The sequence below is a fragment of the Mercenaria mercenaria genome, chromosome 14 (assembly GCF_021730395.1).
Source record: "Mercenaria mercenaria strain notata chromosome 14, MADL_Memer_1, whole genome shotgun sequence".
NCBI classification, from domain to species: Eukaryota; Metazoa; Mollusca; class Bivalvia; order Venerida; family Veneridae; genus Mercenaria; species Mercenaria mercenaria.
The window spans coordinates 3,785,629-3,811,251 of NC_069374.1; the positions used below are offsets into that span (position 1 = coordinate 3,785,629).

At 34.7% G+C, this 25,623-nt stretch overlaps 1 protein-coding gene across 2 annotated transcripts; it reads right to left on the reverse strand.

Moving 5' to 3' along the window:
• Nucleotides 1-5,662: 5,662 nt before the first annotated feature.
• On the reverse strand, nucleotides 5,663-23,912 carry LOC123554735 (uncharacterized). Of its 2 annotated transcripts, none has more exons than XM_053522850.1 (8): nucleotides 23,611-23,912; nucleotides 23,327-23,401; nucleotides 21,117-21,203; nucleotides 20,417-20,530; nucleotides 16,642-16,779; nucleotides 14,104-15,144; nucleotides 11,615-12,132; nucleotides 5,663-7,620 (listed from the first exon to the last, which is right to left on the reverse strand). In XM_053522850.1, exons 1-7 carry the CDS (start codon nucleotides 23,756-23,758, stop codon nucleotides 11,627-11,629), a joined length of 2,109 nt encoding a protein of 702 aa, XP_053378825.1. In that variant the 5' UTR covers nucleotides 23,759-23,912; the 3' UTR covers nucleotides 5,663-7,620; nucleotides 11,615-11,626. The 2 variants fall into 2 exon arrangements, with proteins under 2 accessions (XP_053378825.1, XP_053378824.1); XM_053522849.1 differs by having other exon boundaries at nucleotides 20,396-20,530.
• Nucleotides 23,913-25,623: the final 1,711 nt, after the last annotated feature.

The window sequence follows — 25,623 nt, forward strand, 5'->3', positions numbered from 1 at the left end:
ATACCTTCGAATTGAACTATATAGTTAAAATTACATCATATCCGCTAACTAAAGACAGTTCGATGCTATAAAAATACACTATTGTTACAGTAGTAGGTGATCTGTTTAGGTTACTGTTTGCCAGAACAGTTTCATGCGTGCATTTAAAAAAAGATTACAAGAGAATTCCTATTTCTTTCTGCTTGAAAAGCACAAAGTCAGTTTACCACAGAGGTTGTTTTTAATGACGTATCTATTATTTTATATATTGCACAGCTTCAGAAAATAGCAAAAGGGCTGTAGAAGTTTATTTTGCGAATCAGCGTGATAATGAGATGAACAGTCGGAAGTTGCTTATGAAGAAGTTGAATGCCACAGTATGGGAAGAAAAACGTAGTAATGGCAACACAGGAGAAAGAAAACCTCGGCTTCCTTTGTTTGTTCGTTTTGTCCTCTTGTGTAGGCTTTGTGTGTGTGCGCGTGTATGTGTGTGTGTCCCTATGTTTGTTCGTTTTGTCCTTGTGTGTTGGCTTTGTGTGTGTGCACGTGTATGTGTGTGTGCGTGCTGTAGGTTTCGTTTTGGGGTGGCTGCGATTTTGGTACGTGGCATTCCCTGTTTGATATTTGTCTTTGTTTTTTCTTATAAACAAGAGGGTCATGATGATCCTGGATCTCTCACCTGAGTAATATGAGCTACATGTTTCAAAAGCCAAATTAATGCTAAAATATTAAGAAGGTAGGTCACATTTATGGTCACTGAAAGTCAGTTTTAAGATCGGTGTGCAAAACTGTACTTGCCATCCAGATTTCAAGGATGTATCTTTAAAAAAAAAGAAAGACGGTCAGTAGGTCAAGGTCATAGTTAGATGACTCTGATCACTTGTGGGTAATCAGGTAATTATAACTGAACATTATAGGAAATATGATCTGATAATTTCTAAGTATATTTTCCTATATAACAAGTGACCTCCAGGGCGGGGCCTCTTTTGACCCCAAGGGCATAATTTGAACAATCTTGTTAGAGATCCACTAGGCAGTACTACATACCAACTTTAATAAAGGCTTAGGCCTCGAACTTTCAGACACGAAGATTTGTTTCCTATATAAGTTTATGTAAATCTTTGGACCCCCAGGGCGAGTCTCTTTCCCCCGAGGTGAATAATTTGAACACTTTTGTTTGAGAACCACTGGGCAATGCCAAAATACCACATATCAAAAGTCTAGGTCTTGTAGATACAGGCAAGAAGGTTTTTAAAAGTCTTTTCCTATACAAGTCTATGTAAAACATGGGACCCCCGGGGCGGGACCTCTTTTAATTCCAGGGCAACAATTTCAAAGATTTTGGTAGAGGACAACAAGGCAATGCTGTATACCAAATATCAAATGACTAGGTCTGTGGTTTCAGACAAAAAAATTGAAATTTTTCCTATATAGGTCTATGTAAAACTAGGGACCCCTGGGCGGGGCCTCTTTTCACCTCAGAATAGTTTGAACAATCTTGATAGAGGACGACAAGGCAATGCTTCAGACTAAATATCAAAGGCCTAGGTCTTGTGGCTTCAGACAAGAAGATTTATAAAGTTTTTTTTTCTATACAAGTCTGTGTAAAAGTTAGGACTCCCAGGGCGGGTTTTTTTTTCACCTCAAAGGCACAATTTGAAAACTTTTCATAGAGGACCGTTAGGTGATGTCACATGTCAAATATCGAGGCTCTACGCCTTGCGGTTTAGGACAAGAAGATTTTTGAAGTTTATCCTTTCGGCTGCCATTGCAACCAGAGCTCTGCATGGAATTAAATTCTTTAAATAATTTTGAAAAGGGGGCTTCCAAGAATTATACCTGTTAAGTTTAGTGTTATTCTGTCCGGTGGTTTGCAAGAAGCAGATTAATTTAGAAAATGTTGCCGGACGCACGACAGACGGCAGACGAACCACGACGCACGACGGACGACAGACATTGAGCGGTCACAGAAGCTCACCATGAGCCTCTGTGCAAAAAGAGATTATCGTATAAACAAAATTTAAAGTGTTATCTAAAGATCAGACTTGTTTCTACACTTTGAATGTATATCATCTTGTCTGATAAACTGAACGAATACAGAGCAGTTTACGAATTCAAACCTGACTGCCATCTTAAATAATATTGAAAGCAGAATATCACAGTCATATAAACAAAAATTTAAGCAAAGAATAAAAGCGATGATATTGGTGCATTTAAAATTAAATGAATCAGAGTACAGTACAGACGATACAGAACAGACATAACGTATTGAAATAGACGACACCGACGAATGGTTCACCAATGAGGAAAATATTTTATTCATGAACTACATCATTGTCAGAAAGAAATGTTTAAGAACTAAAGTATCTGCTATAATTTAGAAAAATACAAGAGGGCCATAATGGCCCTACATCGCTCACCTGTTATCATTGCACTTAAGGACAAGAAGGTAAAAAATCCAACAAAGGGAAAAATTTAACCAAAAAGAAAAAAATTCTTCCAAGGTACAGATATGTCAAAATACACCTAAAAATGGAGGTACCATCCATGTTGTACCACAGAAAAGAGGTCTCGGTTTTCCCTATTGCCAATAATTAAAAAGTGACTAAATAAGCTATCTATAGTAACATAAAAGGGAAGTAATTAAAAAATATTTTAAGTGAACAAAAGAAGGATCTGCCAAATAGAAACAAGAGCACTGCAATGCAACGCACATGCAGAGCAATACACACACAAAACAAAGTCATATAACCTTTGACCCCTAAGTGTGACCTTGACCTTGAAGTGAGCCATCCGAAACATGCGTTCTGCACATCATTTTGATGAGGTGAACATTTGTGTCAGGTTTCTTTGAAATCCTTCAAGGAGTTCAAGAGTTACAGAGCGGAAGGGAAATTGCTAACCAACAGACAGACAGACAGACGGACCCGAGGCGATAAAAAGAATACGTCCCTTCGGGCGTATAAAAAGCAATCGAGATCTTATGGTGATAACAGTTGTGTGCAAGTTTGGTTAAAATCAAATCATAAATGAAGCTGCCATTGTACAGACAAGGTCAAAATAGCTATTTTTGGCCCTTTCAGGGGCCATAACTCTGGAACCCATTTTGTGATCTGGTCGGTTCAAGAAAAAACCAAGATTTTATGGTGACAAGATTTATGCATGTTTGGTTAAAATCAAATCATAAATGAAGCTGCTATTGTGCAGACAAGGTCAAAATACTGTGAAATCATTAATATTCGTGGGAGACTAATTTTCGTGGATTTCGTGGTTGTGTCAATCCACGAAATTTAATCCCAACGAACAAGTAAAATTCCCATTAATTTTATGTTCAAAAGCTGAAATCCACGAATTCATATTCCCACGAAATTGACGTTTTTACCAAAACCACGAAATTTCATGCCCAGGAAATTAAATGATTTTACAGTAGCTAATTCTGGCCCTTTCAGGAGCCATCACTCTGGAACCCATAATGGAATCTAGTCAGTTCAAGAAAGGAACCAAGATCTTGTGGTGATACAAGTTGGATGCAGGTTTGGTTAAAATCAAATCATAAATGAAGCTGCTATTGTACAGACAAGGTCAAAATAGCTAAATGTGACCCTTTCAGGGGTCATAACTCTGGAACCCATTTTGGGATCTGGTCGGTTCAAGAAAAAACCAAGATTTTATGGTGACACAAGATTTATGCATGTTTGGTTAAAATCAAATCATAAATGAAGCTGCTATTGTGCAGACAATGTCAAAATAGCTAATTCTGGCCCTTTCAGGAGCCATCACTCTGGAACCCATAATGGAATCTAGTCAGTTCAAGAAAGGAACCAAGATCTTGTGGTGATACAAGTACTGTTGTATGCAAGTTTGGTTAAAATCAAATGATAAACGAAGCTGCTACTGTGCAGACAAGGTCAAAATAGCTAATTCTGGTCCTATCAGGGACCATCACTTTTGAACCCATAATGGAATCTGGCCAGTTCAAGAAAGGAACTAAGATCTTGTTGTGATAAAGTTCTGTGCAAGTTTGGTTAAAATCAAATCATAAATGACGCTGCTATTTTGCAGACAAGCTCAAAAGCTATTTTGGCCCTTTCAGGGGCCATAACTCTAAAACACGTAATGGGATCTGGCAGGGTTAAGACAGGAACCGAGATCTTATGGTGACACAAGTTTTGTGCAAGTCTGATAAAATTTAAATCATAAATGAAGCTGCTATTGTACAGACAAGGTCAAAATAGCTAAATGTGACCCTTTCAGGGGCCATAACTCTGGAACCAATAAGGAATCTGGCCAGTTCAAGAAAGGAACCAAGATCTTATAGTGATACAAGTTGTGTGCAAATTTAGTAAAAATCAAATCATAAATAAAGCTGCTATTGTGCAGACAAGGTCAAAATAGCTCATTTTGGACCTTTCAGAGGCCATAACTCTGGAACCCATAATGGGATCTGGCTAGTTCAAGAAAGGAACCAAGATCTTATGATGTTACAAGTTGTGTGCAGGTTTGGTAAAAATAAAATCAAAAATGAAACCACTATCGTGCAGAATTGTGGACTGACGAAGGGCGATCACAAAAGCTCACCATGTCACTACGTGGCAGTTTAGCTAATAAAAAAATGTTTTAAACAACACTTTTGAGAATAAAATGGAACAGATACTATATCAATACTTAATAAAGTACATCGTCTACAAAACATTTATTTAAACAATTACAAATATAATGAGAACATGACAATAAATAGGACATAATGAACTGTTATATTTAGTCATTGAAATTTGAATATAATTACAAATGCAATAGAAAACATGATGATAATTAACAAAACATATTTCCGTTCGACAGTTAAAAGTGTATTTCTCATAGTAAGAGCTTCTTAACATATCTTGATAACTGAATAATTTCGGCTTTGGTATTTAATTATTTTTGAATTTAGGAGATGTATAAACTTGTTCATTTATGGATGACAGAATAATTTATACTTTGAGTATATATATATTTTTTAATATTTCTTTTTCATATAAATATATAAGCGTAACATCTACATATAAAACAAAATGGTATTTGTATTCAATGTCTACCTTGTTGCAATATAGACGATTTCGTTTCTTGAGACGAATTCAACGTTCATATTCAAACGAACATTAAACGTCTCTCTCTCTCTCTCTCTCTCTCTCTCTCTCTCTCCCCCTCTCTCTCTCTCTGTATAAATAATAAAAGTTAGTAAAATCCTTGTGTGCAGGTATAAAATTATAAAGTTCAACGTCTAAAGGAAAAACATGCAGGTAAAAAATATATTCAGCATCAAAGGAAAAACGTGCAGGTATAAAATATATTCAGCATCAAAGGAAAAACATGCAGGTATAAAATATATTCAGCATCAAAGGAAAAACGTGGTGGTATTATCAAAGGAAAAACGTGGTGGTATTATCAAAGGAAAAACGTGATGGTATTAAATATATTCAGCATCAAAGGAAAAACGTGATGGTATAAAATATATTCAGCATCAAAGGAAAAACGTGATGGTATAAAATATATTCAGCATCAAAGGAAAAACGTGATGGTATAAAGCATCAAAGAAAAAACGTGATGGTATAAAATATATTCAGCATCAAAGGAAAAACGTAATGGTATAAAATATATTCAGCATCAAAAGAAAACGTGATGGTATAAAGCATCAAAGGAAAAACGTCATGGTATAAAATATATTCAGCATCAAAGGAAAAACGTGATGGTATAAAATATATTCAGCATCAAAGGAAAAACGTGATGGTATAAAATATATTCAGCATCAAAGGAAAAAACGTGATGGTATAAAATATATTCAGCATCAAAGGAAAAACGTGATGGTATAAAGCATCAAAGGAAAAACGTGATGGTGTAGAATATAATCAGCGTCAAAGGAAAAACGTGATGGTATAAAATATATTCAGCATGAAAGGAAAAACGTGATGGTATAAAGCATGAAAGGAAAAACGTGATGGTATAAAGCATCAAAGGAAAAACGTGATGGTATAAAATATATTCAGCATCAAAGGAAAAACTGGATGGTATAAAATATATTCAGTATCAAAGGAAAAACGTGATGGTATAAAATATATTCAGCATCAAAGGAAAAACGTGATGGTATAAAACATATTCAGCATCAAAGGAAAAACGTGATGGTATAAAACATATTCAGCATCAAAGGAAAAACGTGATGGTATAAAATATATTCAGCATCAAATGAAAAACGTGATGGTATTAAATATATTCAGCATCAAACGAAAAACATGCAGGCAAAACAGTAAGTGACACTGTGGAAGATGTTGCTGCCTACTATACTTGTACCGTCAAGAACTCTAACGTTGTTTTCTTAACAAGAGGGCCAAGACGGCCCTTGGTCGCTCACTTGACAAATACACCATAACAGTGAAAACATGTTTTACCTGGTGATTTTATGGAAACAAATATTTTGACCAATTTTCATTAGGATTGGATCAAAAATGTGGTCTCTTAAGTGTAAACAAGTATTTTCTTCAATTTGACCTAGTGACCTAGTTTTTAAGCCAAGATGACCTTCATTTAAATTTGACCTAGATTTTATCAAGGCAATCATTCTAACCAAATTTCATGAAACTCAATTGATAATAACAGCCTCTATCAAATTAAAAACGATTTTCTTTGAATTGTCCTAGCAACCCTTTTGACCCAAGATGACCCATATTCAAACCTGACCTTAACATATCAATGAATTCATTCTGACCACATTTCATGTAGATCAATTGAAAAATACAATCTCTATCGCATACACAAGGTTTTTCTTTGATTTGACCTAGTGATCTAGGTTTTGACCACAGATTACCCATATTCTAACTTGACATAGATTTCATCAAGGCAATTATTCTAACTAAATTTTATGAATATCCATTATAAAATGTAGCCCCTAATGCGTACACAAGGTTTTTCTTTGATTTGACCGGGTGACCTAGTTTTTTATCCTAGATAAGTCATATTCAAATTTGACCTAGATATCATCAAGACAAACATTATGATCAAATTTCATGAAGATCCAGTGCAAATTGCAGCCCCTATTGCATAAATAATGTTTTTATTTTATTTGACCTAGTTACCTAATATTTGACCCAAGATAACTCATATTGAGAACTTACCTAGAATTTATCAAGGTAATCATTCAAGACAAAAATTCTTGAAGATCAATTGAAAAATACAGCCTCTATCGCATACACAATGTTTTTTTTTAATTTGACCTAGTGACCTAGTTTTCGACTCTAGATAACCCATTTTCAAACTTGACCTAGATTTTATCAAGATAATCATTCTGACCAAAATTCACGAAAATCTCTTAACAAATATAGCCTCTATCGCAAACACAAGGGTTTTCTTTGATTTGACCTGGTGACTAGTTTTTAATCCCAGATAACCAATTTTCAAACTTGGCCTAGAATTCATCAAGGTTATTGTTCTGACAAAGTTTCATGAAGATCAGTTGTAAAATACAGCCTCTATCGCATACACAAGCTAAATGTTGACAGACAGACAGACGAAAGACACCGGACAACGAGCGATCACAAGAACTCACCTGAGCATTGCTCAGGCTAAAAACAGACTGTGTGACGAGCTGTAAAACATTGACGTCTTTGCTTTCTGAAAAAAAAAGTATGTGTGACGAGCTATGTAAATTGTTCATAAAACTATTCAACCAACCGGTGTTCCATTTCCGAGCGTATTGTGCTTGTAATTCGCACAATCAATTTCTAAATTCGGATAATGTTTAGTGAACTGATAATGCATTCGATGTTTACATACGTCTTCCTTTGGTAGAGAAGGGCCTATATTTTTCTGAAAGACCTATTTGAACGAATGAAGTCTCGTGCAGAGGTCTGGCTGTTCTGACCCAGACCTGAGCACGTGAAAAAATGACGAAATAGCATATTAAGCGGTAATAAAATAGTCTGGGTGAAAAAAAACCCCGGATTTTCATGAAAAACGTGCATTATTCTATCAACCTTTCTTGTTAGTAAATGTATTTTACATGTATAGTGGACGCAACTTGACCCCAATGGTTGCCCTTTGCATTATAATACATAATAAGGCACAACCTATTATTGAAAAGGAGTGTACGTAAAACACGAGCTGCACGAGAAAAAGGAAAACTAAATTTGTGTAAATATAAATTAGTGTATTGGAAAGTTTTAACTGATCAAATGCAAGTATTGTCAATATATATACTTTGATACTGGACTGATTACAAACGAATCCATATAAATGTACACGGCTACCCTAAGCACCCTTGATTTCTACAATGAAATAATCGATATGAATAATCAGCCTAAGGTCAACCATCGCGGTCAAGTTGCGACAACTATATGCACGATTAAAATTAGAAAAGAATTCCAATTTCCACATAAAGCCGTAATAGATTAGAGGAACAAATATGAATATGGATTCAAAATAATAAGTGGAGATACAGAGAATAACCGCTCTACCACTGAGGCAGACAAAAATGTTTTCCAATTCACCATTTTACAGCATATTTCACTCAAAATATTATTTTCATTTGAAAAAAATAATGGAAAACTGAATATTAAGAAATACAAAATTTAGGCAAGGGGTGGTTCCGGTCTTGTCCACTATGTCCTTTATAATTATGAACATCTAGTAATGCTCCATACAATTTGTAAACATTTAGGGATATATCTTTAAAAAAATGTCACTGCACATTTTAACTGCGTGAAATATCAAGTCATTCTTTTATATAGTTTTCTAGATATACTCAGAACCATAATCAAATTATATAAAGTTTCTTCATGAACGTCTCCAGTAAAACGTTTTTTTTAAACAGTTTTGGCAATGTCTTTTGGTTTTTGTGACCAAAATGTGCATAGTTTGCTCTACAAAAATGGAAGTAATTTTAGCTCGACTATTCAAAGAAAAGTCTAGCCATTCTACTCAGTCCGGCGTCGGGGTCACACCTTAGTCAACGTTTTGCATGCAAGTACATATGGCTATCAAAACTAATGCAGATATTGAACTGAAACTTCACATGTGTCTTCGAGGTTATAAAACTAGGTGATAGCATCAAGTCCCATAACTTTGACTTGCATTTTAGCAAAATTGCGTCCATTTTGCTAAAAGTTTTGCGTGCAAGTACTTATGGCTATCATTAAAAGGCATATAGCTTTGCAATTTATTTTTCATTTTCTAGGTCAATTACCAACCCCACTGAGTCAAGTCTCATAACTCTGACATGAATTTTTTGGCAAATTATGCCCTCTTTTGAACTTAGAAAATTCTGGTTAAAGTTTTGCATGCAAGTTATTATCTGCCAATCAAATGCAGATATTAAATCGAAACTTCACATGCGTCTTCAAGATTATAAAACTAGTTGATTGCATAAAGTCCTATAACTCTGACATGCATTTTGGCAAAATTTAGGCCTCTTTTGAACATAAAAATCTTCTGGTTAAAGTTTTGCATGCAAGGTACTATCTCCAAAACTAAAGCAGATACTGGATTGAAAATTCAGGCTATACTAGTAGATATTTTTACATTTAGGGTAATATTCCTGCTTCTGGGACAACAGCACTGGCTGTCTTACTGACATGCTTCAAATTGTCTACAGATATCGAAATACTGTTTTGGAAGGCAAGCGATTACTATACTGCATAAAACTGTCAGACAATATTTGATTGGGTAACATGCATTCCTTGCCTTACATGTACACTATTACCACTTCGTACATCAATTTAAACTAAAGTACGAGAATAATTATCACGCCATAAGTTCTACGAATAAACGTAGCATTATTTCCTATCCTGTATGTTTTCTGTGTCAGGTAAATCTTTATGTTTTCAAGTTCATTGTGTAGATCTAATGTCTGCGATAAAATTTCGTCAGAATCGTAACCGCTGGGCATTTTGAAAAGAAATGACGGTATGTTAGTCGGCTATCGACCTCGTACATCGGCCTTTTTCTGTAGGAAAGACATGCACACGGGCTTCTCGAAACACCTCGAGCGTGTTCACAAGAAGCCCGTGCGCAGGTCTTTCCTACAGAAAAAGGCCTATGTACGAGGTCGATATCTTATTATCGCCATTTCTTTTCAAAATGTGAAGAGGTTACGATTCTGACCAGGAAAGACAGAAAGGTTTTCCTGACACAGAATACATACATGTAAAGAATTAATGTTACTTTTAGTAAATTACGTTTATTCGTAAAGTTATGACGAGATAATCGCTCTCGTACTTTAGTTAATATAAGTATGGGTACTGGAAAAATTGTACATGTAAGGCCGGGAAGGTATGTTACCTATGAAATATTACCTGAAAGGTCTATGCTGGATATCAGTCGTCTGCCTAGCAAAACAGTACTTCGATATCGACAGACAACATGAAACCTCATAAAAGTGAAAATACTTTCATTTTTGTAAAGAAAATTATGCACACACCAAAAGACATTGTCAAAACTGTTTTAAATACGTTTTACTGAAAGCATTCATGAAAACACTTGATAAAATTTGACAAAGTTCACACAAATCTGTCCGTCCGGAGCCATATCTAGGAAGTGGTTTAGAATATTTAAATAAAACTTCATATTATACATGTCACCACTATAGGGAAATGGGGCCCGTCAGGTTTCAATCAGACGGCCAAAGTAATATCAGAGTCATGGCCCTAAGTAGGTACTAGTGTTAACTATATAGGATACTATACATTTGGCAATTTCTTGTTCATAACATATTTTAATAACTTCAGAGTTATTGCACTTTAACTAATTAAAATTCCACATATTTGTACATTACAAACTAACTAATTAGTAGAATTTCATTACACTTCTTTCATCTTTTTTTCATAGGCATTTATTATCGGCATGTGAAGTTGTGTACCCGGTCAACCCACCGCCATGGTTACACCTTTCCCCCTCCCCACCTCATAATTTCTATTTATTTCTAACCTTAAACGTTTCGTGAATATTTATCAACATGCAAGGTTGTACCCTCTCTCCACCTAGCTCATCCACTTAGTCACCCCCACTGACTATTTTATTAGGTAATCATAAGCCATCTTGATAAAATCACCATAAAAAGCATATTATTAAAACATATTTATGTGTTTAATAGATGCTATTTCGTCACTTTTTACCGTAATCAGGCCTGGGTCAGAAGAACTAGACCTCTGCACAAGAATTCTTTTGTTCAATGAGGTCTTTCACAAAAATATAGACCTCTGTCTAACAAAAGATGAGGTATGTAATTGTGGTTAAAACAGAGGCTCTTTAATGGCAAACTTTGTATAAAAGTGATTTGAACTTTCGAGACTCTTTGACTTTATGTATGTGAACATTTCAAGACAATATGAATAATTTTAAGCTACAAAGAAAGTCCCCACTAGTAAACGTTTTTAACGTTCATTATAGTCATTTCTTGGGATTTGGAATGACACCTTAGATATTATTTCAGCAATTTTTTCGCCCACAAACTATACAGCACGAATAAATGAAACCTGATTTACACATAAATCGCAGTATTGTTATCTATTTGTAAGTTAAAGTGTATAACAAAAGTAATTTTAATAATGTGAAATGAAAAATTCTTAAGACTCAAAACTAGAAAGCTCTATTATGGGAACTATTTGAATACCTTCTTTGTGCCTTAGGCGTTTAAATGCTTCTTGAGATCATCGACCGAACCTTCAAGGCGATCAAGAACCTCACTCACTGGATTGTTTATAGCAAGAGAGTATGGCAACGGCATTTCAATCTCCTCTAAAATGTTCCAGATAGGAGTTATGTAAGTTATTTTAGCTTTATCATTACGACCAGTAAGGATACCAAGGGCAGAGAGCTCAGTTTTTTCATCTTTGATGAACACCATCGCCCCAGAATCACCTGGTGCAGAGAAGTCCACACCAATGTCCCGTATTTCTATCTGATCCGCTATGACAAATTTGCCTCGCTTCGAAACTGGTCTTGGTATTGTTTGATTGGTAAAGCCGTGGGCGTCGAATTCTAGTCTAGCAGAAACTCCGGCAATAGCACATTTCCCTAAAGTAAGTTTTGTCTTGAAGCCGTATTTAACTACAAGTCTATCTCTGATCGCAACATCGGAGCGTTGCTTGACAGCAGTGGATTTGTATTGGAATGTCGATAAAAGATTCTCTGGAAATATGAAGTTTTTATACAAATTGTACCAGTTTGTATAATTCAGTTTAGATGATTTTGCCCTGCTTGCTTGTTACCAAGGGCATGTATATTGCACATGGAGAATAAATATTGAAGAGATACAAAATACACAAAACATTGATAGCTTTATTACGAAGCGTAACAAATGCTCATTCGCCATTATGAAAATGCTTTAGTCACATTTTTGATGGATTATTGTAGGGATAATACACGTTTTTTTTTGTGTATTAACGTCTGCAGAAGCCCGCGGGATTGTTTGTGACCGAGACCGAAGGTCGAGGTCACAAACATATCCCAAGGGCTTCTGCAGGCGTTAATACACAAAACAAACGTGTATTGTCGCTATTCTTGCATAAAACATTACACGACGACTAAATGCATTGTTTTCATATGTGATGACTTGACGATTCCGGTACATTTTTTATTTACCATTCTTGTTGTTCTTGGAAACGGTAAACATGTTTTAAATATCCATAACCGGGGCACACATAACAACAACACTACTAAAAGCGTGATTTGAAGGTTTTTGAGCATCTTATTTTTATTTTTAGTTATTACAAACGTTACATTACACAGAATTTTGCATATAACTTAAAAATTTCATAAACAGGAACGCAATTATTTTAAGAATAACAACTTTACATTCGAATTATTTTGAGTACGAACAAACAGAGTACGGATGAGTACGAAGCTAGTGACTAGCTTTCGAGGTTTATTATATGAATTCTGCGAACAATCAGGTAAAAACAAACCGACTGATACTAACAAAAATCATTAATATAATACCTAAAAACGGGCAATAGCACAAATTACACGCGATACTTATTTATTCACAGTTATTTACAATAACTGAACAGACGCTTTGTAAAGGGAGTGAACTCTAAGAGAAGCTAGTGCGTACATTGATGGGGGCAGTACGTTTGGGGTTGGAAACTGACACAGCTAAACATACTATGGATTACATTGTATCTATAATGCTACAAGAAGAGGTTATTATGGAAGAAACAAGATGCAGATGCCAAATATCAGTCTGCGCAGAAATACATACATACATCCCCGGCAAAGCATTTCAAAAATAAAAATCATGTATTAACAGCACGTGAATTGCCTTGTTTGCACACGATTTTTCTCCCGTTTATACATGGGCGGATCCAGTGAAAAAAGTAGTTTTTATGCAAGAATCTTCGTTAAAGTACCTTACAGTGTTTATCATTTATATCTAATTAATGAATGACTGCAAAATACGGAGGACAATGAAACATCGTACAACGATAAGAGTATTCATTTGGACTCTCCCTAAAACTGAAACGCTCAACTATCGCGTATTTTCATCACAGGTACCACTGCATCGTTAGTATTTTATCATATCATATATCATATCATTTATGTCCCGTATGATATAATGCAATACGTAAACAGTTTTTCTTAGGACCCACTTGACTTTGATCAATATCTTTAATGACAGAAGAGACGCTGACTATGGTATCAAATCATAAATACTTATACTGCAAGCACTAAATGTACGACAACTAAGCAAGAATGAACATTGTCCTCAAACTCTGAAAAAACAAATGCAGAATGTTTCATTTATACAAATAGCTTCTACTGATGCTACGTGACACTGTATTGTTTACTACAGGATACGTTTATCACGCAAAATTACTACACTTGGAGCTATGCCACTACAAAGTATATGTTTTATAGAAGATAAAATTTCAATTAATTGTTTTCTAAAATGCAGAATTTATTTCTTTAACTTCAGAGTAAAATAGGCAACTTTAGCACATAAGAGATGGGATCATATGCTTAATTTTTGCTTGACTTATTTAAAAGGCAAGTTTTTTTTATATTTTCCATCAATTGTTCGCGGGTAGAAATATAGATTTTAATGAAGCTTTTTACAACCACCTTCAACACACTTGCAAAATAAAACATCTGGATACTTACCTAAGTATTGTAAATATTTAGTTGGTATTTCTGTCAAGTCTTTTCGAAGAATATCTGGAAAATTATTCGTCTTCGGTTTACGATTCTCATCAACTTTGACAAATGCAATATCCATGCCATAATTCCTTTCGTTTGTACCGAATAATTTCACATCGACAATATTTCCGCATATGTCGGGTTGTTTTGCCTGGAAGCACTGTTCTCCAGTCACCGCATCCATTGTTATTTGTCTGGCATAAAGCTTTTGAAATCTGTCAATATCTAACAGAACATGTGAACATGTTATCGCACACAGACCATGTTCTGGATGTTTGATAAATGCTCCTATTGTTCCTCCATCAGGTGATGTATAAGATTCAATCCGACATCCTATCTTCAAGTCCGTGTGCATTTCGTCAGGCCCACCACTGGCAACTGCAAACTGACCCTCTCTGACGTCTGTTGGAAACAACTTTGCTTGTGATTTCAAATATAAGGGCAAAAGTTCTTCACCAATAGGAATATATCCTTTCGCAAACACGTAGAATACTACGCATGATGTTTTGTTTAGCCCATCTTTGCTTGATTTAAAATGACTGATAGACGTATGTGCTAGATTGCTGTGCTTTTCCATCAAATCAGGAGAATTCTTTCGCAGACAGTCAGTTAACTCTAAATATTCGTCACCATCAAATGAGAGTTCTTCTTGAAGTTCCCGATCAATTACTTTATCCCCATCGTAATCGTCACGTCGAATCAACAGGAAAGGGTATTCAGTGTTTAACAAATGGTCCTTACCTTTAGTGAGAACGACAAATACGATCTGTTCTTCTCTATCGGCCTTGTGACAAGCATTTATACTGACAATATTTTCATCTTTGCTTGTTATATGTTCTTCTATTTTTAGACATATCTCTTTCAATAATCCTATATTTTTCTTCCTGAATACGTTATAAGCATATTGCAACATTTTTCGATTTGGAAGGCTGCCTTTTCGAAGCAAATGTCGAATTTGCTCCGCATCTTTGCTTTGTATGCAATCATTCCAATAGGAATAGTCGTCTTAAAAACAGAATTATACAGTATTAAATGAAATAATTATATTATGGATGTTTCTTTGCTCTATATGTAACTCAGTCTTGTTTAATATAAATCTCCTGAGATGATTATCCCATGTTTTAGTTTGGGTTTTTGTGATACCGTCAAATTACGACACTATAGCTTTTTACATTATGAAGACAGATGACGGGTGCCCAATACGCCAAAATTCTAAGTAGAGGAATGATACCAGGCTAGAGTTACAAACTTTCTTTAAGCCACTTTAATGACTTGGAGGACTTTCCTAGCTTGCTTTGTATTTTTGTCATTTAACAGAAATTCGTGCTAAATGTATTTACTACATATGTATAATCATATAAATGGTTATCATCTTATTCCCTAGTGATCTATGTGAGCATCTTTTCCTGTTTTCTCTATAGCGCGATTAGCTAGAATCCTCCATTTTCTAATATGTCTTGTATATTCTGAGTTAATTAGCAGAGGTTTCTAAGTTTTCGCGTTTAAATGTTGCTTCCTTGGAGGTCTGTTTTTCGTATTTTTACTTTATTTTATCATATTATTCTATGCATTCACGATATGCCATACTTTTCATTTTAGATTTTACTGTAAAGTCACGGCCTTATCCCGAGTAACCAATTTTTTTGTTATTTGTTAATTTATATTAAAATATATTTATGCCTAAACAAGTGATCATCATCTCCCATTCCTGAATCATGGTTGAGACATCAGATATGATCGGATCATATGTAACTTCTACTCTTAAACATGCACTGTCAAACCTGTGCTATAGATAACCTCCCAATAAACGTCGTAACACCTGCTTACAAAGGCAACTATTTTCCTTTCCCGTTTGATCGGAGATGATTACTTTACCTGTCTTGTGAGACCACCTGTCCACGAAGACCACCACCTTCCATTTCTCATGAATGATCTTTACAAATGTGTTTGACTATATATAAATATCCCAGCAACAACTAATAAATTAACACGCTTAATTGAAATTCCAGCAGCCGTTAAGGAGATTTTGTGACTCGCACTCTGAATAGCCACATACACATTAATAAACGATACAAAAGGACCATAAACCGACAATATATTATTCAATAGCACAAAATATTTTATCTTTATGTTCGCAAGTGGTCAATTCCAAATTTTTATTAGTAGTTATTTCTCAAACCAATTGCCTCGGTAGCCTAGTGTAAGAACGCCCGCTTCGAGTGCGGATGGTCGTGGGTTTGATTCCCGGCCGTGTCATTCCAAAGACCTACTAGACGTATATAGAAGCCTTCTGGCTTGTTGCTTGGTATTAAGAGGATAGTACTAGGACTGATCAGTTACGACCTTTCATTAAGGAAATATTCAACAGACAGGATAACACGTACATGATTTTGTTTTCAGGTTAAGACATTTGAATGCAGTTTTCTGAAAATGTATATATAGGTCAAAATAGATCGTAGGTTCTATTTCCGGGTTATCTATACCCGTTGTACCTTTCCCTACCTTTTGTTTCATTTTCTGTCTCAAGTTGATGTTCTTTTATACTCGCTAAGCTTATCTGTGGGCTATCAGAACCAATATGGGATTCCCCATCTAAATGTTTGCATTCTTTCCTCTCCTCTCCGAACAAATCTTTATTATCTGGAAAGAAAATACATTTTCACGTGATATAAATTAATATACCGTTTAACTTAGCTTCAAGAATAGTCACTATTGTGAAAGATTATCAGTTGCAAGAAAGACGACTTTCAGAATTAAAGTTACAATTACTGAAACAAAACTATCCGGAAGAAATTATTAGGCACGGAATATCAAAGGCGAAATCAAAGGACCTATCGCAACGAATGATCGCGAAAATCAAACATCAGATTATAATGTCATTCCATTTGTAACAATTTATAACCCACGTAATAAGAACATTTCACCAGCAATACAAGCATGCGAAGCAATGCTACAGAACAGTGACAGGATGAAAAGTGTATTGCAACAGAAACGAATAAAGAAAAGAATAATAAATAGTAAAAGGCAACCTAAAAACGTAAAACACATTGAATTTCTATCGAAATCGAAATTTGATATGGTGGAAATATCGCGACTATAACTAAGTGTAACAGAAGCATATGTAAGACGTGTTCAGATTTGCTAGTAGGAGACTCAGTTCAATTTTTAATTGGTAAAACGTTTACTGTTAAACAGAGTATGAATTGTATTTCAAAAAAAAAAGTTATTTATTCTATTATCTGCGCGAATTGCCAACAATTTTACATCGGTCAAACAAAGAATGAACTGTGCCGACGAATGACACTACACAGACAACAAACTAATAACGATGAATTACGTATTCTGAAAGTGAATAAACATAATCCATCAATGCTCTGGTGGAAGGTTTAATATATTCCTTCTATACAAGACTCTGACAGACAGTGACAGTTTCAGAGAAGAGGAAGAACTATATTTCATAGAAATCATGAAACCGGAAATTAATATCTTAATTTCCTGTATATATATATATATATATATATATATATATATATATACCGGTATATATATATGGGTTATTTCAGTAATTCTTTCTTTTTACAGTGTCCATAATTGATTTTTAAGCTGCCATTACTTTTAATTCAATATCTTAATGTTATTCCATAACTTATATATCGAGCATATATATGTTTTAACAACACTTATTATTTCCGCTTTTTGATACTTTGGTACAGTATTTTTTTTCTAATACGTTTTGTGCATGTACACACTAATTCTTGAGATGTATAATACAGTTTTTTTTACGTTTGCCGCAACGTCTGTTTACGACGTTTCCCGTAATTGTTTGTTATGACGTTACGTCATTTTATTATTTCAAAATGTAAACTGCCTGAAGATATGTACAATTGAAAGCGCTTGCAGTAATTGAAAAAGAAAACAAACAAAAAAAACCCTCAGAAGTCTACTGCTATTATTCCTTGAAAATTGAACTTTTATATATGATGTACTGATATAATTATATAAAGCTGGTATAATATGATATCAAATTGTTAATAAATATTTCATGTATTTGTAATGTGTAAACAAATTTGCTATTATCTGCATTTGTTTAGAAAATAAAACACCTGGCCCATTAAAAATACGCCAAAATCTTCAACAATCATCAAAAGCCATGATATGCTTTGCCCCATGTTTTCTAAAGGTAAAATAAAATTGGAAATTAATTGCTTCTGCTATAAACTTTGCCTAATCTACTATTATCAATCGAGCAAAAAATATTAGATATGAACAGAATAATGCAATTCCGAACTTTGATAGCAAAAATCTTATAACCATAAATCTTGTGGCCATGCAAATAGTACAGTGTCGGTTATAGGCAGCAATATATAAAATGAAGAAGGAAATCACAGCATAAATATGTCTTAAAAAGGATAATACGTAAGGGCAGATCTCTCGGAATCTCAGAGCACCACAATCTATGACCCAGAGCCGTGCATTTTCAAAGTAGGCCCACAATAAAAAAGCTGTTACGGAAAAATATTATAGACGGGTTGCTTCAAATACCCAACAAGTACATTTTGATATTATGCAGAATATAAAAAGGAGAAAAGGGGTTGTTATGGGGAAACTGGAACAAGGATTAATATTCAAAATGCTACGTTCCTTAATCACATTAATCACAGAAGCAGGTGAATTAAATAAGTAAAAAGCTGAAGTATTATTTGTATATGTAAGACGCGTAGTTACGGTGTTCCGTTTGGACAATCGTGACTTTTTATTGAATCTAAACCAGGATGTACGATGGTACGATGACGAAAAGGCGATGGTGCGATGGCACGATGATGAAACAACGATGGTACGGTGGTGAAAACGCGATGGCACGATGATGAAATCTCGATGATGCGATGGTACGATGGTGAAATGTCGATGTAATATCGCGTTTTCATCATTGTACCATCGCGTTTTCACCATCGTATCATCGCGTTTTCATCATCGTACCATCGCGTTTTCACCATCGTGCCATCGTGTTTTCATCATCGTACTATCGTGTTATCATTATCGTACCATCGCGTTATCACCATCGTGCCATCGCGTTATCACCATCGTACCATCGCGTTTTCACCATCGTACCATCGCGTTATCACCATCGTACCATCGCATTATCACCATCGTATCATCGCCTTCCGGTGGTCATGCGCAGTGGTACAGTATATGTGTCAGTAATACAGGCTTGATAAATCTCATTTTCACATTGCACTTTTTACCTTCTACATCCTAACAAGAATAACTATTACACCCAGCTTTTTATTTACTTTCATGCATACCATAAAATACAAAGGACGTGGCCTTAAAGATTTTACACAGTTTTAATGAGTTGAACACAGAACAGTTTGAAAAACATTTTGCAAAACAAAAGAATCTAAATGGTAAATTTCTTCTCACAAAATACATTGAGATATATTCATCTATTGTTGACAAAAATTCAAGGAACTACGCATTTCTAACCGGAAGGCGATGGTACGATGGTGAAAACGCGATGGTACGATGGTGAAACCGCGATGATACGACTGTGAAAACGCGATGGTACGATGGTGATAACGCGATGGCACGATAGTGAAAACGCGATGGTACGATGATGATAACGCGATGGCACGATGGTAAAAACGCAATGGTACGATGATGAAAACGCGATGGCACGATAGTACGATGATGAAAACGCGGTGGCACGATGGCACGATGGTGAAAACGCGATGGTACGACGATGAAAACGCGATATTACATCGACATTTCACCATCGCGTACAGTCGCGATTTCATCATCGTGCCATCGCGTTTTCACCATCGTACCATCGTTGTTTTATCATCGTGCCATCACGCCATCGTGTTTTTATCATCGTACCATCGTGCATCGCGGTTTAAGAATTAATAAAAAGTCACGATTGTCCAAACGGAACACCGTACGTAGCAGACTTACAATTAAAATGATTTAGCTTTACTTTACATCATACTCGTTACAATTACCATATTTATGATATTTCCAAAGAGCTCGCTATATTTCATAAAACTTCTATTTTATACAAATGGATACTGCCGCTTGCACATACAAATAAGAAACGGTCAACATATTTAACATTGTGTGATTAGAGTCAACCAAAATGATTTGCATGTTTAGTTTCTTTCAAGCAAAGAAATTAATGTTTAATAACAACTGTCGCATACTTGAAAGGCGCGTCTTACATATACAAATAATACTTCAGCTTTTTACTTATTTAACTTACCTGCTTCTGTTCGAGTTTCACCTTTTTCAAGTTCCAGGGTTTTCTGTCTGGCTAAGGTTTCTGTCATAGATGCTTCTGAGAAAGGTTGATTGAAAATGCTGCATGACGGTAAAACGCTTTGCACATCCATTGTATCTACAAACAACGATACAGTGACGCACTGGATAATAAGCTGATGATAAGCTGATGATTACATTAGTGATTGTTTGCTTTTTATACAGATCAGATCAGTAAAATAGGAAACTGTTAAATGCTTAAAATTGCTCCGCTATCAATAAAAAGTGATGTACATTTTAGAAAATAAATACTTTCAAATCATATTTTATCAGTACTATACAAACTGACAATTCTTTGACTGAACGAATTTCATTCCTTTGCGTAGTAACAATTTCGATATTAAATCTTAGACATTGTATAAGTAAATGTATTAAGTGATCAAATTGCTGCCACCTTTGCATATCTACTTTATGTTGTTGTTCACCACAGTGAAATTGACATTTTGAAATAGTGAAAAGACTGTGTAGTACATCCGGTTACAGACACTACAACAATTTACAAAAGTTATAGAAAGCTCTGTAGAAATATCAAAATTATACCTATGAATCAATTAGTAATAAGAATGATAAAGATAAAGTAAAGATAAATCTCTTAAATTTATACTTTTGACAACATTTTATTACGTGTTGAATAATGATCTAATGTTTTGCCTCATCTACTATACCTGTCTCTGTTCCACATTCATCTTTTTTATATTTCATGGTTTTCTTTCTCGGTGAGGTTACAGCAATTGACAGTTTAATGTTCGTCGCTAAAAATGTAGAATGTATATATGATACTGAAAAATGATAGTGGATGGAGATGGGTATTGGTAAAAATGCAAGAAGAATGTAATTTTTTTGCATTATTATAAAAACGTTGCAACAGTTTACTACCTTCTTCTCAGTATTTCATTTGTTAAGGTTTAAACGCCGTTTTTCAGCAGTATTTCAAATATGCAACGTCGGACAGCTAACCCAGTCAGTGTTCATAAATTCTGTACCAGTACAAACCTGATATCCGCAAGTAGTTGCCAACTTCCCCACATGAATCAGCCGTGGAGGATGATACCAAATCGTTCCGGAAGACATACGCCTCTCCCGATGATCGACCTCACGACCACGCGATCCGTAGATCTGCGCTTTCCCTATTTAGCTCAGCGGGCGGGGACAATATTTTAGATTATTTATCAGAATATCTTTGTTAAAGTCCAACGTCAAAACGTTTGTACCACTAGTCATTTCGGAGTACAACTTTTAATTGGATTTTTGAAAGTATTTTCCGTCTTAAATGTCTGGGTTAGTCCCTTTAAATCAGATGCCTTTTTATTCCAGTGCGAAAACACCTTCTATTCCTAGGGTTAGTAACAATTTCGAAATAAATATATCTCAGCCTTTGTGGATGTTTTAAGTGACCAAATTGGTGCCACCTTTTGTAAATCTACTGCACGTTGTTGTTCATCACAGTGAGATTGATATTTTTACTAGTTTGCTTGTAGCATTGAAGAGACTGTGTAGTAAATCCGGTACAGAAACGACAACAATTTACAAATGGTCCGAGAGCTCACGGACTTTTATTGCAACAATTGAGGCCAAAAGAAGTTTATACATTTTTGGAAACAATATTTCATATCCTCCATGAAAACCCATTTCTTAAGTGTCAAAGCCATGCCTATCTATATTTTGTTCACTTATGTTTGTAATAGGGGAGGTAAAACTCACTTGTAAAAATTTAGGGGGTAGGCTAAAGTTTACATCTACCAGTTTTTTCACTGTTTAATTACAGTGGCTATATGATTGTCAGTAAAAGGAATGAAGGGCAAACTTGATATTTAAGGTAACAGGTCAAAATGTACAAACCACAAAAAATGGCACATTTTAAATTTATTTTTATATCCAAAAAATTAGTTTGTTATCATAAGTCACTCAGCTTTATATATGTAATGTGTATATATCAGTCAAAGTCAGAAATACAAATGTTATTGCAAAACGTCAAGGTCAGCCCTGATAATTAAAGGTCAAAGTTCATTTTCATGCAAAAATATGAAAAATGTTACATTTACTTTTTCTTACGTTTTTAATATGTATTCACATTGTTAGTCATTGAAGTTAATTTGTTTTAATGTCTGTATGTCAGGCAAAGTCAGCAGTGCAAAGGTAACCCCAAAACTGCCAAGGGTAAAGCTTATATCAAAGGTCAAATTTGTGTGAAAAATTGCATGAATAGTTTCCTGTTTGAAATATAACAGCTATTTAGGATCATTATTTGTAATTGCTCGTGATTTATTTTAACGTATATATGTCCTACAATGTCAGTAATAAAGATATCGTCTAAAATCAGACAAGTTCAAATGTGATATTAAGGGTCAAAGGTCATTTTCAAGTAAAAGAATGAAAAAATAACTCTTTAACATTTTTTTCTTGTTGATGATATTTTGTCGATATTAATCAACAATATCAGTTCATTTTAATGTATAAAAAGTAGGCGAGACATTATTTCAAAACATTCAAGGTCAACCATAATTTTAAAGGTCAAAGGTCAAAAAGTGAGTAAAATGTTGCAATAATATCACCTGTTTGTAATATTTTTTTATTGTTTAAAAGTACTTGTTTTGTCATTTTAGTAACTGATCGTTGTTCATTTTACTGTATATATGTCATACGATGTCATGGAAGAGAAAATAAGGCAAGGTCAAACCCAGTATTGGAGGTCAGGGGTCACTTTTGTATAAAAATCACAAAATTTACCATTAATATTAAGAAGACATTATTACGGTGCCACACTCAATTGATAATAAGTATGATAAAGTAGAGATAAATTTCTTAAATTCTTATTTTTTGCAACATTTTACTACGTGTTAAATAATGATTTAATTGTATGGTTCATTTACTGTACCTGTCTCTGCTCCACAGTCAATTTTTTTATGTGTCGTGGTTTTCTTTCTCGGTGATATTACCTTCATGGACGGTTCTGCAATATTCGTCGTTAAAATAAAAATAAACCACAGCAATTTAGGAAAGTTATCGGACAGAATAATTGTTTAGTTTCCAATAAATCTGGAACACGTTGCATAATATCGTTTATTTGTAGCAGTCTCAGTAAAATCGTAAATACCATATTTATAATAAATGGTAAGGATAAAATTGACAGGTAAAGTTTTAATACAGCATATACATTACCTGTATTCTCTCGACTTTTGTATATTCTTTGTTCCACTTTTGAACGTTTTAGTGCAGTCGCTTCAGACGTGCCACCATTCTGAATATTTTTTCGTTTCCTTGTTTTCCTCATAACCGACATAGATTCTCGATTTATGTCATATTCCATATTTCTGTGACTTAAAAATTTATCAAAACTTGCCTAGCCGTTCTAAATATTGCAAGCATTGAGTCGGCTGAAATACAAATGACCCGTAAGTTAATATGTAAAACAAACCTGTTTGATATTTCACGATATATTGTTTGACAAAACATGAGTTTCACTTTATATCATAATAATAAAAGACTGGTCGGTGATTCCTTTAAGACTTATCAAAGGTCATATATACCTTGTACACCTATTTGGAGAAAATAGGAGAAAAGGGTTAATACGAGAAAACATGGCTAATACGAGAAAACAAGACCAATAGGAGAAAAGAACTAATACGAGAAAACGTAGCTAATGCCAGAAAAAACAGGGCTAATACGAGAAATGAGCTAATTCGAGAGAACAGGGCTAATACGAGAAAACAGGACTTATACGAGAAAACAGGGCTAATAGGAGAAAACAGGACTAATAGGAGAATACAGGACTTATACGAGAAAACAGGGCTGATAAAAGAAAACAGGGCTAATAGGAGAAAACAGGACTAATTGGAGAAAACAGGACTAATACGAGAAAACAGGCCCGCTAGGAGAAAAGAGCTGATATGAGAAAACAGAGCTAATACTATAAAACAGGGCTAATACGAGAAAACATGACAAATATGAGCAAAACAAAAAGCTAATACGAGAAAAACAGTACTAATAGGAGAAAACAGGGCAAATAATAGTAAACAGAACTACTAGAAGAAAACAGTACCTATACAAGGAAACAAGGCTAATAAAAGAAAACAGGGATAATAAGAGAAAAGAGTTAATACGAGAAAACATGGTTAATACATAAAAAGGGCTAATACGAGAAAACAGGGCTAATAGGAGAAAAGAGCTAATAGGAGAAAACAGGGTTCATAGGAGAAAACAGTACTCTGAGAAACTAGGACCATTAAACAGAAGAAAACAGGGTTTAAAAGAGAAAAAAAAAGGTCTAATATGAGAAAACAGGACTAATACGAAAAAAAACAAGGAAGAAAGTAAAAAAGAGCTAATACGAGAAAACAGGGCTATTACGAGAAAGCAGGGCCAATACGAGAAAACGGGGCTAGTAGCAGAAAAGAGTTAATACGAGAAAACAGGGCTGACACGAGAAAACAGTGCTAATACGAGAAACAGGGCTAATAGAAGAAAAATGCTGATTCGAGAAAACAGGATAAAAAGGACAAAACAGGACTAATATAAGAAAACCAGACTTAAACGACAAAACAGGGCTAATAGGAGAAAAGAGCTTATACGAGCAAACAGCATTAATAGGAGAAACAGGACAAATAGCAGCAAACAGGACTAAAAGGAGAAATCAGGACTAATAGAAAACAGAGCTAATAGGAGAAAAGAATAAATACGAGAAAACAGGGCTAATACAAGAAAAAAGTTCTAATAGGAAAATAGGGCTAAAAGGAGAAAACAGGGCTAATAGGAGAAAACAGTACTGATAAGAGAAAACAGGACAAATAGGAGAAAAAAGTACTTATTAGAGAAAAATGTACTACTTGAAGAATTAGGACTAACACAAAAAACAGAGCCAATAGGAGAAAAGTGTACATTCTAAGACATAAAAGGAATACTATCAGTGAATATAGAAAGATTATGCAAGATTACTTTTGAAATCTGTAAACAAAATATTATACCACAGTCTAGCCACGGATAGAAACGTAGTAATCCGTATCGATCATACCTGAACCGTACCTTGAAGCAGTAATCCGTATCACTCTGTATCAGTCCATACGGCTCCGGTACGGATCGATACGGATTACTTTGTTTATATCCGTGGCAAGACGTAGTTATCCGCGCCGTATGTGTGATTGGGGTATTACAGGTGGTCTAAATCCTTTTGCTGTA